Source organism: Nestor notabilis, unplaced genomic scaffold (assembly GCF_000696875.1).
Source record: "Nestor notabilis isolate BGI_N333 unplaced genomic scaffold, ASM69687v1 scaffold12060, whole genome shotgun sequence".
Taxonomy (NCBI): Eukaryota; Metazoa; Chordata; class Aves; order Psittaciformes; family Psittacidae; genus Nestor; species Nestor notabilis.
In genome coordinates, this window is record NW_009909755.1 from 3,732 (window position 1) to 16,442 (window position 12,711).

The 12,711-nt window shown below is 44.3% G+C and overlaps 1 protein-coding gene across 1 annotated transcript in view; it reads right to left on the minus strand.

Moving 5' to 3' along the window:
• Positions 1-3,289: 3,289 nt before the first annotated feature.
• Positions 3,290-12,711, minus strand: part of SLC20A2 (solute carrier family 20 (phosphate transporter), member 2) — a 38,425-nt gene continuing 29,003 nt past the window's right edge. Inside the window, exons 9-11 of the mRNA XM_010022031.1 lie at positions 10,901-11,086; positions 10,093-10,177; positions 3,290-4,465 (exon numbers count right to left, since the gene is read on the minus strand). Coding sequence (XP_010020333.1) covers positions 4,301-4,465; positions 10,093-10,177; positions 10,901-11,086 — 436 coding nt within the window. The 3' untranslated portion in view covers positions 3,290-4,300. The remainder of the gene's footprint in view (positions 4,466-10,092; positions 10,178-10,900; positions 11,087-12,711) is intronic.

Here is a 12,711-nt window from a genome sequence, read left to right on the forward strand (position 1 = left end):
GCAAAGGAATTGGCACGTGCCATGCTGCTGGGCAGGAAGATCCCATACAGGAGCTGACTGCAGCTCGGCAGTGAAGAGGACTGGCCATCAGTTGGACACCCACCACTCCTTTTCCTCCCTCTGAAACACAGCAACGAATTGTGATCTGCAGTAGATACTTGCACTGTGGCACCATTGCCAAGCAGTAGCAGACATCACATCCTCGAGTTTGGGGTTTCTATCAGGTAAGTCATGATTTGAGGCTCATCTTCCTGTAGCTGACTGTTTGGTGTCAGCTGGGGGAGATGCGAGGAGCCACGCAACTCAAACATGTGTTGTGCTTGATTTCCAGGCACCAACTATGTTTAAAACTTTGTTTTACAATCTAATTGCAGTTAAGGATGGAAACAAGCTTTTGTTACTGACATTCACCCCCTCACACAAAAAGTTTCTGCACCTGGAAGCTGGTAACAGCACAGCATATTTGTACAAGTTAAAAAATACTGCTTCACTTAGGAAAAATAACACCCTTTTAAAAAGCTTCAATTGAAGAAGAGATGTGATATGCATGAAAGATCTTTCAGACCAATGTTACCCCCAGACAAAGTGTCTAAAATAACATCACTGAGGAAGTTCAGCAGCCTGTTTCAAGAACTAAAGTCAGATAATGGTTACTTTTGCACGACAAGTAGAAGGAAAGTCTGCTTGTGTCAATCAGCATGAAAATGTAATTTAGTTCAGTAAAACGGAAATTGATTTTTATCCTATGATCCAAGATATCAGAAATTAAGCTCTGTATGGTATTTAGTTATTTGTACAACTTCACCTGGAAAAAGCACAGTTCATGCATTTGTTCTTTATAATTCCTTTCTGGTTTGCTTTACTGCTTAGAAGAAAGAGGCTTACAAAGCTTGGCAATGGCAATAAAATCTTACTCCAATCCTGACTTTCTTTTGGCAACCAGGAGATGGAATCAATGCTCCATCAGATCCATCAGGCCATGTCATTAGTGTCACTAAAGCAATTTCAACAAAAGGAAAAGCACAAAACCAGAGGTCCTTAAACCTTTCAATAAACCCCAGACTTTTCTCATCACACTTCCCTAGAGAAGCAGCCAGCACGTAAACTGCACAAGACTATCATTCAGTTACTTGTTCCCCAAAAAAAAGCTATCCATCCAAGTCTTTTCCAGTATCAGTGGCTTATCTTAGCACCCCTGCTCTGCCACCTTGCAGCATGGGGACACCCAGGTCCCAAAGTTTGGTCTAGGAGCAATCACAAAGCAACCCAAGTCTCTCTACTGCAAACTAAGGTCCCTGCGCCTTTGTGTTGCCCTGTCTCACACATTCCCCAGCTGTGTTTTCTGGGATCTGACACCACACACAGCCCTGCAAGGAGCATTAAGTTACCAACACCAAAACCAGCCTCAGTACCTGTCCCAGGGCTGCTCCATGGAGGACAAGCCAGGATGCACAGGTTAGCATGCCTCACCAGTGCGGGGCACGCTGCCAACCACCACGAGCAGGGCAGGGGTGAGTGGCAAGACGAGTCCCAGCAACAGCCCAGGGACCATCAGACAAACGTGCAAGGATGAAGCAACTCCCAGAGCAAGCTACAAAATCTGGCAAGTAAGTGGGGTGGAGACTGGAGGCACCAGGAAAGGTTGATGAGGGTAATTACAGTCTATTAGCACCTTCACACCCTGCCCCCTGGCTCTCCTTCTGAGACTGGTTTCAGACAAGAATATACCAGTGGGCCATGAGCCACAGTAGACACTTTGGGTTTTGAAATTCAGACTGCAGTTCCTCAGTTAAAGGAGTTTTCATTTGTAATAAATATACCTGTACCTATTTTGATTGCTGCCCGAGTAAGGGACATTTTCATCATGCCCATCTATGTGGGGCATTTCACCAGCTTCCCTTGGTGGTGATTTTGCTTCCCTGGGTGGCAAAGGACATCTCTGTGGCACGGAGAAAGCCAGTTCTCCATCTCCCTCCAAATTAAAGCTCACTGTATTTGGGATGGGGAGATTTTGAAGATGCTTCCTTGCTGGCCATTTCTACCGTAACAGTCTTATTCATAAACGCGTGTGTTGACAGATGCCCAGCTGCCTGTGCTGGGAGTTTATCACATACCCCCTGGAGCTGGCACAGCCCACTGAATGCTGCCTGCCTCTGGAGTAAGAGAAGTCTGGTTTGCCTCTGTAGATAAAACAAAGTGGCAAGCTGCTGGGCCACTGAGCTGGCATTTGCTTATGCAAGTGTGAAGATAGAGTGAGTCCTTCTATCCTGTTCCACAGGTCCCAAATTGCCATTGCGCGTCTGCTGATTGCTCTGGTCACTCAGCTGCTGCTCATCAGTCCTGCACATTTGCCATCACTATTTATACCATGGCTCAAGGGTTTCGGTGGGGTTGGAAATGGAGTGCTGCTGTACTGCCACAATGGGGATGCTTACAGGGCCTCAGAAAGGAGGTTAGGGGAGCAGCTGGAGCCAGCAAGTGCCCGATGAACACATCTGAAGCATCCACAGAGCTCCCAACCCTCACAAGAGCTGAGCCCCAGGCAGAGCAAGGGCTGGGTGCTGGGGCTGCTGGACAGCAAGAAGAAAAAGGGGTTTTTGTCAGCGCCGCACGGAGCACAGCTTCATGCCCACCAACCCCCGCGGACAAAGGACAAAAAGGTGGTGGATGCCAAGGAGTAGGTTTTAGCTGCCTGTGGAGCCTTCCATTACAGCTGGCAAGACTGAGACATGCTCAAAAAAACTCAAGAGGCAAACAGTGACAGGGGCCGTTTATCTTTTTATTATAAATTTAGTATGAATGACCAATGGAAAAGTCACAATGGAGTACCAAGAACATTTTATCAAAATTTTAGCAGCATTGAAACAGTAATAGATTCCCAATATCCTCCGGGCACCCCTCGCCCTTTGCCTCCCACCCACAAAACAGTAACCTTGTGCTTTCCAAAGCTGTGCAGGGGATGTAGCTAGCCATTTTCCCCTGAGCTGCCATGACAAAATCTCATCTCAAATGCTGGTTACCACAAGACAACCTCCATTCATGCAGATCCAGGCTCCCGTCCCCTCCCTGTGGTCAGCAGCATGGCACGAGGCTGGCAGGCTGTGGCATGGGATGGGACTCACCCTAGGGAACCCAGCATCTGCTCTCATCCTCGCCATGCTCCTCACATCAGCCCCTGTGTGGGGCAGCACTCTCACGGGCGCCCATACCTTCAACCATAAAACCAGGGCTAAGCCCACTTCCTACTTGCTGCTGCCCTTTGCTTCTGTACATGGTGCTGCCGTGCACCCCACGGTCCCACTCCTGTACCTGAGAGTGTGTGGTTGTGGCTGGATGGACAAAAAGACGGGAGGCTAACTGTCTGTTCTCCCACTGGAATTGATAGCAGTGCAACCGGGAGCTGAGACTTGAAGGAGAAGGGTACAAGGTGAGCAGTGAGATACTTCAAATTCAACCCACAAAATGAAGTCGGTCTACTATCAGCTAGCATGGGGAACTGTGGTTTGCCTACTAAGTAACGAGAACTAAGGGGTTTTTTGTGCGCTTTTTGCTTTGTTTCATTTTAAGTTACATTAAGACATGAACAGTACTATCCCCACCTCACTGGCGGGAGCTTGGTGAATACAACGTTGAGTTAGAGGTGGGGAAACAACACACGCCCACATGTGTAGACAACAACATAATATCAGCAAGCTATTCCCCTGCTTCTTTGGTACTTCCTAAACTTTCTTATCCAAAATATATAAGGGAAATGCACCATTTAAAAGTTACCGTTGGTAAGTATTTACACAGCCATAACCATCACGCTATGATACACAAGGATCAATATGATATGAACAAAGTTATTTTATGAAAAGCACTTCTGCACATTTGATTTTGTTCCAGTATCTTAATAGCTTTAAAAAAATTCATGTGTTACGCAGTCCTGTACCTCGCTTCTTCTTATATCAAATGGACAAGAAACATTTCCTAATCCATACTCTTCTCCAAAAGATTAAAAAATTGCCAACGAAATGATACACTATGTACAAATTTTACTAAATATTAAATTCTAGGCAATTATTTTCACCCCACTGATAATATAACTTAGGTATTGTTACCTACTATATGTATATATATTTCTTTAATATATAAGAAATGGCACCACATCACCATGTCACCAATATGACACATTGTTATGTACAGTAGATAAGAAGTTAGGTATGGAAGATGGATCCTTTCCAACTGGTTCTTTCATGGGAACGCTTCTCCCCTCGGTAGTAGCTTGGCCGTTTCCCCTTTTCCCAGTGGAGGAGGCTCTTCAGATGTAAGGCAGTATCCCATACATCAGCAGTGCCATTACCCCGGCGCTGAACAAGCCGGCCACCGGCACAGTCACAAACCACGCCAGGAAGATGTTGCGGAAGAGGCGCCAGTCGACGGCTTTCTTGGAGCGGATCCAGCCAACAGCCACCACGGAGCCAACCTTGGGACCGCAGGGAAGAGAGACGGAGAGACAAGATGTGAGGGACAGGTCCGAGCGCCCACAACGTGCCTACAGCCACACCAATGCCAGTCAGCTGATACCAAGCGATACTCTAAGATAAAGGAGCTGCTGCTGCTGACGGTGGCTCTGTTCTGGTAGGGTGGCAGGATGGTGACACTTCCAGGGTGCTTTAGCCTTTAGTTTTCTATGATCTCCTGGTTTTCATGGGTCTTGGGGTCAGCCAAAGCAGAATATGTAAGTTTGCGTGGGCTTTTTCTGCCCAACTAGCTCCTGGAGTAGCCAAGAGTGCAACCAAGGCAACTCTCCACTCACCTAGCACCTGAGTTAGTCTGCAGGGGAGAGGGCAAGTGTCCACCAAGTCTGGCCAGACTGTGGTCTAAATCATGAAATCAATGGGAAAGTTGCTTTTAAGGCTGCTGGAGACTGTGGCATAGGGCAAGTCGGGATAGTTAGTATAGCTCCAGTGCCACATGCCTGTCCCCTTGCTGATTTGGGATGTCCTGCCTGTTCACTCACCGGGTGCTGAACCTACTATTTCAATACTGCAGGCTATAAACAGGACAGCAACAGCAATGCAAGCAGCTGAGCCCACCCTGTAACAGAGATGGTAAATTGGCAGGGAGCAGACAGACTGTGCAAGGTTAGACCCAGTACAGCTGCCCTACATCAAACTCCTCAGTCCAAACCCTCTGAGAAAACCAGTTCTTCTGGGCCAGCCAGCCAAGCAAAGCATCCAGAGCTAAAATCCTCCCCGTGCATAAAGACATCAGCCTGATGCTGTGGGGCATGCAAACTGCACAGACATCAAGAGGCCAGTGCTTTTGAAGACAAAACACGCGGCGGCATGGGGAAAGCTACAACTTTTTCTCCCTTCAGATGTATTTTCAGTTAACAAGCTCAGGTATAAACTTAGAATAATATGTTTTTAAGAAAGAACTGGACTGATAAAAACATTTCCAGTGAAAAATTATGTGAAAACTTCAGAATTGGTGCATTTTTTTTCTGCCCTGGAAGCGGCCCTCCATGCTGGTAACAAAAACGTGTACATCAGTGCAAGTCTATTCAAGGCATGTGGTAAAGCAGCAAGAAACGTGGAAGGAATATCCTGCTTTGAAGGAAATGAAACTCCAAGACACAGTTGTGCTTGTGCTCCCTGAAATGCCATCCCTGCCCCGTCTTCCCTGCTTGTTTTCTTAATGGGAGTATTGGTCCCTGCCTATAGATTAGAGGATGGCTGCTCCCCACGTGCAGAGCCAGGAAAATGATAAATGCTGGGAGATCAGGGAAGCAGGGAAAGGTAGGATGGAGATATCAAATCCACATCTTTTGTTAACATCTATTTCGTTTCTAACTACTGCTTAACATTTCTTTTTGGAGAAAAGAGTTATTCGTGGAACACCCTGTAACACTATGGAAATAAGTCTTTCAAAAGTGCTTGTGACAGAACAATGGAAAACTAAACTGGATATTCTAGAACTGAAAAAGCCTCAGTATAAAACTTGATCCAATAGGGAAATCTGTTAGATAAGATTTAATCTGAACACCCCTTGAGTGGACAATATGCTGTTCTGTACTAAAGAGGTGTAAGTGTATTTAGGGGTGCCCAGCTAAGAGGAACCCCACACTTCTGACTCTGTCAAAGACTTAAACCAAGGAAACAGTGTTTGGTTTTTCAGCAGCTCAGCTGTTAGGCTGTGTTTTACATTTGGCATGTCCTTAGCATCCATCTGTCATGCTTGCAACAAGAAGCATTGCTCACTGAGTGAGCCTTCAGTGTACGTACGATAGTCTCTGAGTCCTTCCTGAAATTTAAAAGGTATCAGCAATGATGGCATTGGTAATCTGTTTTAAACATTATTAAAGTTTAGTTTATTAATAGTGAGTTTGATGAACTAAAGGTTAGGAGAGTTGCTAAAACTCAGGTGTAGGGACACTACACCATCTGCAGAATTTCAGATGATATCTACTTCGAGATTTGTTTGAAACCAGTGCAGTTTGCCTTCAGTATGCTCTGCTTAAAGCATTACAGAAATGCTTCTGGCCCTCTTGTTCCTGTGCAATGGCATATCATGACAATACACAGAACATTATAATTCCATCATAACAACACAGAGAATATTTTTCAAAGCCCCAAAATCTTAATAGCAAATCAGAGCTGACAGTATGACTTCAGCAAAGTCACAAGAAAAAGCATTTAACTCCTGCACTCTAATCTTACCCATACGTGAACACATTCCATCTGTTACAGCTGAGAAATGCCTGTTTGTTTCCACATCTCATAGCTTAGAATAAATAACAGGTTCTATGTGTAAGATTCATTATTATTATTTGCCTATCTGGCAGCAGAAAGGCAAGGTATGCATTCACACCCCACGGGCTTTTCAGTGCTAAATCCCACGGGAAGTGGAAGGGTTGCAGGCAGAGCAATGTGGCTACTGTGTTAAGACACAAATCCCTCTAGAGGCTCAGAAGGTTAGGGCTTTCCCTCAGGCCCTCTTGACTTGGAGGCTTTCAGAGGGACTTTCTTCTCCCCTTTGACTTGTGGCAAGGATAAAGGCGCAGTTTAGGCTCTCAGCAGCATCAAGAATGGAAAAGCTGCTGGGCTATAGATTTAGGACAGGCATATCAAGCAGTGACTACATAACTCAGACCCAAGCCTCTGATATAGGACCGAATGCAACTCCTGATCTGAGGGGGCTTGATGAAACCATCTCAGAAGCTAATGCTTTTCTTCCTGCTACCAATTTCCAGTTTGCCTCCACATCTGCTCCAGGTCTGGAAAGCTGCTGCTCAGAGCTTTCCTTCAGTCTTGGTCTCTAATTTTCATTATAGACTATTGTTTCACCTCAAAAAGGTCTCTCTCCACCTAAGGTGTTTCACACTGCTCCTTCTTTGCCATCGGTTTACCTAGTAGCTGCATGTTCAGTTGAGCAACACCCCTTTGGTAGAGCTGCCACTTTAGCAAATGCTATTTTGCTGTGGAGCAAATGTTGGGGAAAAGAAAAATTCCCACTCCTTGATGCTAGAGGCTGAGGACTAGGCTGACCTTGAACCCGTTTTCTGTTTGATTTCTAGGGCAAAATAATTTTTCTGCTGGCTTTTAAGAAGGCATTTCTGTCTCAGTGGCTGACAGCACTTTCAGGGAGGCATTTTCTCATGCAGTAAACGATTATATATAATAGTTCTTTTATTCCTTCATGCGACCCTTCAAGAAAACAAGGAATATGTATGTTAAAGTGTTTGCTTCTTATCTTATGCTGATCACTTTGGATCTTTCAGCTCCGGATCTCATTTTGCTGAAACAGAGAGTCAGTTACAATAATGTGATATCCTGGAACAGTCTAATCCTATTGCGGAGTGGATCTTCCCATTAAGAACGATCCATCTAATGAGATATAGCAAACTACAAGGAGCAGACACAGACTAACCACATTATCTGCTTTTATGGAAGTATTTTTTAAAAAGAGAATTATTTTGTTCCACAGTTAGAAAAGATCAAGATTTTAACTGCACTGAGTCAGTGAATGCCTCCTAATGCCACCCTCTCGTTAGCTTATGGCTTCCAAGACATTTTCTTTTTAACTTGAGTCTATTTGTCTGCACCAAAGTGTATTTTCTCTTTTACAACAGTTGGCTAGAAGTGCTTCAGGCACACAAGTGGGATAATCAAAGCTGTATTATTCTCCCTGGCAAATTCTTCATCATGCATTTGATATACCAGTCAGTTTAAAGGGAGGTGGTTTCAGGCTAGCATTTTTAGAAGTGGATCACATTGTTATTATTTTTCCCCTCCTTACTTGATTCAGTGGAACCAGAGCTCGGCCAACACCAGGAAAACTGAACAGCCTTTCAGAGCAGCTCAGTCTTGGCTGCTTCTCAAAGAGCTCTACAGCAGAAGAAAGAAATGATTTTGCAATAGAGGAAGGCTTTCTGAAGAAATTGTTTTCACTAGAAAAATTGGCCTTTTTCTAGTGAAAAAGGCCAATTGAACCAACTTGGGACGTTTTGAAGGATGTGTGGATTTCATTGACTCTTTCACTGGAAACCAGGTCAATGTCACAGGCAAGGATGCCTGACTTCTTGCCAGCCTGCATGCCATGCCATGGAGCAGTTAGCCCCCAAAACCTGCCTGCCCCAGCCCCAGCCAGAGCTGGAAGGGCTCCACGGTCCCCAAGGTGCAGCAGTGAATCCTGCAGGACCTAACTCTGGTAGGGCTTAGTGGCATGTGCCAAAGCAGAGGAGGTTTGCTGCTCTGCGATCTCTGATTTCAGGGGGGCTTCCCCACACCCTGCCAGAGGGTGTGGGATACAGACAGCTCTGTGTTTGCAAGAGCTTGGGAGTCCATGGGGAAGCAAAGGAAAGAAAGATGGGACATTTGACATGGGAATCTCCTGGGGAACAAAATTCCAAATTCCCACTACGTTCTTCGAGCAGTGTAAATGTCCACATGCTCCCTGTTGCCTACAAGCACTATAAATGTCTTCTCACACAGCATATAGTATGACACCACTGAATTCTGCTCATTACCCAGCCTATACCTATACTTCAAACTGGTCAGTTTTTTGGTTTTGTTTTCTTTTTAAAGCCAAGAACCTTGTTCAAAGAACTAATTACAAGGGCCAGATTCTGTCTTATAATGCACAAAAGTGAGGACAGGTTGGTTTAAAAGAAGAGAGACATTAAAATGTTAGCTTAATGACGTAGCAATAGAGGGTTTTTTTCATACAGGTGGCTCTAAAATACACATAACTGGGACACACAAACTACAAATCTATGTTATTTTAATATGTCTATATTAGTTCGATACAATTATGAAAGGATGAAAGATGTTCCAGACTTTTGTGCAATTACTTCTAATGCTGACTTTGCTTAGCTGTCTGTACTGGCTTAAAAGTGGTCCTTGTTATTTTGCCATTGCTGTCTGCACGGCACATCGCATAGTGAAGGCAGCCTGCAACAGTTGGTATCTCTTGTATTTTGTTATGGTTTGTCCTAGTGATGTGATTTACTGATGTGATCACTGCAAACTCCAATACCTTGCAATGGGTGGAGCTTATTGGGATACCCACATTTGAGGCTACAAGTACCGTTAGCGCACACATTACTTCAATGCAAAATCCACTGTGAAGAAATAAAAAAAAAAATAAAAAAAAGACAGATGGAAAACCTGTAGTAAAAGAGTTATATGCAGGAAATCCCATGCCATGCACTTATCAAGAAAGTGAAGTATACATGATGAATGGTGCGCAGCCTCTGAACAAGGAGAAACGCTACCCACCCAGGTTCAAATGGCACCGTCAGAGGAAACCAGATGCTCCCTTGCAATCATTTGCTTTAAAATTGAGGTCACATTTTTGTGAGTGCTGTTTTCCTTTAACCACAGCTATGGAGTTCACACTGTGCCCAACCGCAGCAACTTTACTGTGACAACTCCAATGCATTTTTTGGAAGCCTGTTTTCCAGTGATGCTCAGGCACCTCTGCCTAACCGTTCTCCGTGAGCGGCTGTTTTCCTCTCGCCATGCCATTATCCACTGGCTCGAGCGGCACAATTTTAAGATGAATAGTCCAGACTGCCTTGACTGCAGTCACTGGGCAAAGGCATACCTTGCAGTGTGTAGTACTGACAGGAAGTCCAACATTGGAAGCTACCACAACTGTGAACGCCGAAGCCAACTCAATAGTGAATCCACTGCGGGAAGCATAAGAAAACACTTCACAATCACTCTTTGCATCAGCTTGGACTGATACCGTGCAGCGTGCCAAAGTCTTACCCGTTTCTTCTTTCGACTGTTTTATCTCCAACTGATTTTTGTCTCAGGAAAAAGTTAAGAGAACAAGGAAAGGCTGAATAACGGGAATGGCACAGGCTAGTCATCTGTAGTAACCCAGCTGCACAGCTTATTGCGTCATGGACTTTTACTACTCTACACTGCGGTGAATCATGCCTAATTAGTAATTCAGTTAAGCACCAGCAGAGGTCGAGTATGCATTAAGGATGAAAATTACTGTAATAAATACATATGGTTTTAACAGTCTGAAGCACACTGGGAAAGCCACGGTAATCTTGCCATTTCCAGATGCACCTCCTGCCTCATTAATTAGGTCATCAGCAAGAGACTGTTCACGTAGACCTCTACGCCTCAAACACATTCAGTATTAGTTATCTTTTCGGGTTATCTTTTAGGGTTATCTTTTTCCTTTTCTCTCTTTCTTTCCCTTTCTTTTTTGCATTCCTTCTTTCTCTCCATTTTCTCTTTTTTTCTTTCATTTTTTAGAAAGACAGAGAAGTCAAAGCCAGGTTATCATTAAAATCAAAGCACAGCAAATCCAGCAAACTGCATTACAAACAAAACACTGGTGCAGCAATTTCTCACATTGGTTCACACAACCGTAATGACAACTGTGCACCTACCTTGATGGTGTGATTGGAGTGAGGTCTTTACCCATGGTCTGGATAACTCTTCTACCCCAGACCCAGAGACCCACACAGATCCCAACACCTCCATAAAACAACAGCCAGATGGGAGTTGACGCTTCTTGCATTACACCACCTTGCTCGTAGATAAGCCAGAGCGCAACGAGGGGACCGATTGCATTGCTGGAGAAACAGAAAAGCATCACACGAGTTATAAAACTGCAGATAATTGCCTTGGAAGAAGTCTCTTATTTTCTGCATGAGTTTTCTTCATCATGTATGCAGCAAACTGCTCTGACTTGACCTTACAGGCAACACCCTGTCTCACTTGGAAAGACTGCAGCGAGGACTCTTATCATGTTGCTTTTTCAGTTGTCACTTCATCACTGACTACTATAGCAAATGTTGAGAGGAATTTCTCTTTTACAAATCGTTTCCTGAAATGACAGAGTCGGAAATGCCTCATTATGTCTGTTCTGGGAGCAACCCAGTACTGCATTGAAATTACATTAAATTTAGCAATTTGAGAGCTCTACATCTTTAAAATTCAACTATTAAATTACCTTTTTTGTCAAAGAGGGAAATTAATGAACAAAATTACCATCGCAGACAAGAAGATACAAATATAATCTAGTCTGATGACCTCTAACGTTTGGAGATATGATCAGAATGCAGCTGGGAAGGTGATTTAGCCCACTTCAAACACGTTGTAGAGCTAGCTGGACTGGATCAGAGACTACTCCTTGGTGACACAGAACCGGCGTAAGCCCTTTTTACTATCTTGCTATCTAGAGAAACCCTGGAAATCGGCAACACTGAAGTCCCCACTCCTAATGCAGGTCACTTAATATTGGTGGCTGGAGTCTCCAGTGCCTGGAGTGAGACTTCTGACTCTGTTTATTCTGAAAAAGCATCAAGTTTCTAGATATAAGGGTTAGAAGAAAACCATGAAAGCTGGTTTCCAGTTACTTTAGAGGCTTAAATACTACAAAGCAGTTAAGAACTTCAACATCCCCTTTTTGTTTCCACAGTTCTTTTGCTAAACTGAGTAGCTGCTTGCCCTGCTGAGCAGCATTTATCCTCAACCAAGAAAGCATAAGAAGCGAGACAGTGCTGCACTTATGTCTAACTCATCATGAGAAGAGCGGAGTAAAGCTGTCCAATGTCATTCACAAAGTCTGAAACCAGCAGGAAGCTCCCCGATAAGGAGAGAGGGTCACAGTGAGCACTGCAGGCAGGACCGACAGCTATGCTTGCCCTGCAGCCAGGACCAGCTTCCTGGTCTCGCTCCAAAGCACACAGATGGAGTAAGGGCCAGTTCTAACATCACATATTGTGCAAACCAAGCCACTGTAACTGGCAGTTAATAATTGACTTGAATCCCATCTCTACCAGATACAAGATGCTGGGGGCCGAGTGCTAATCGTCAAGAGATGAGGGTCCTCAGCATTGCAAAGCTCAGCTCATCTCTGCAACCCAAGACCCTCCTTCTGTCTTATGGTCCTTGAGAAATGGAGCTCTGAACCCTGAGAAGGGGTCTTGCAAAATAACTAGGAAGGAGTTTTCCCTTGTAAACACACACAACAACGTTCAAGCTGCGAGGCAGCATACTTGAATATGCACTTCGATATAAAAAGGAAGGAATGATTCTTACAGATTTTAAGAAAGCTGCTGAAAAATAAAGCAGTGAGCTAATATAGACAATAAAATCCAGAGGGTTTGAAGACACTCTGTAGTAGGATAGAGAACTAAATACACTTCAAATAGTCATTTCCACTAGCAAAATATACTTAAAATTCTGGTCTGAT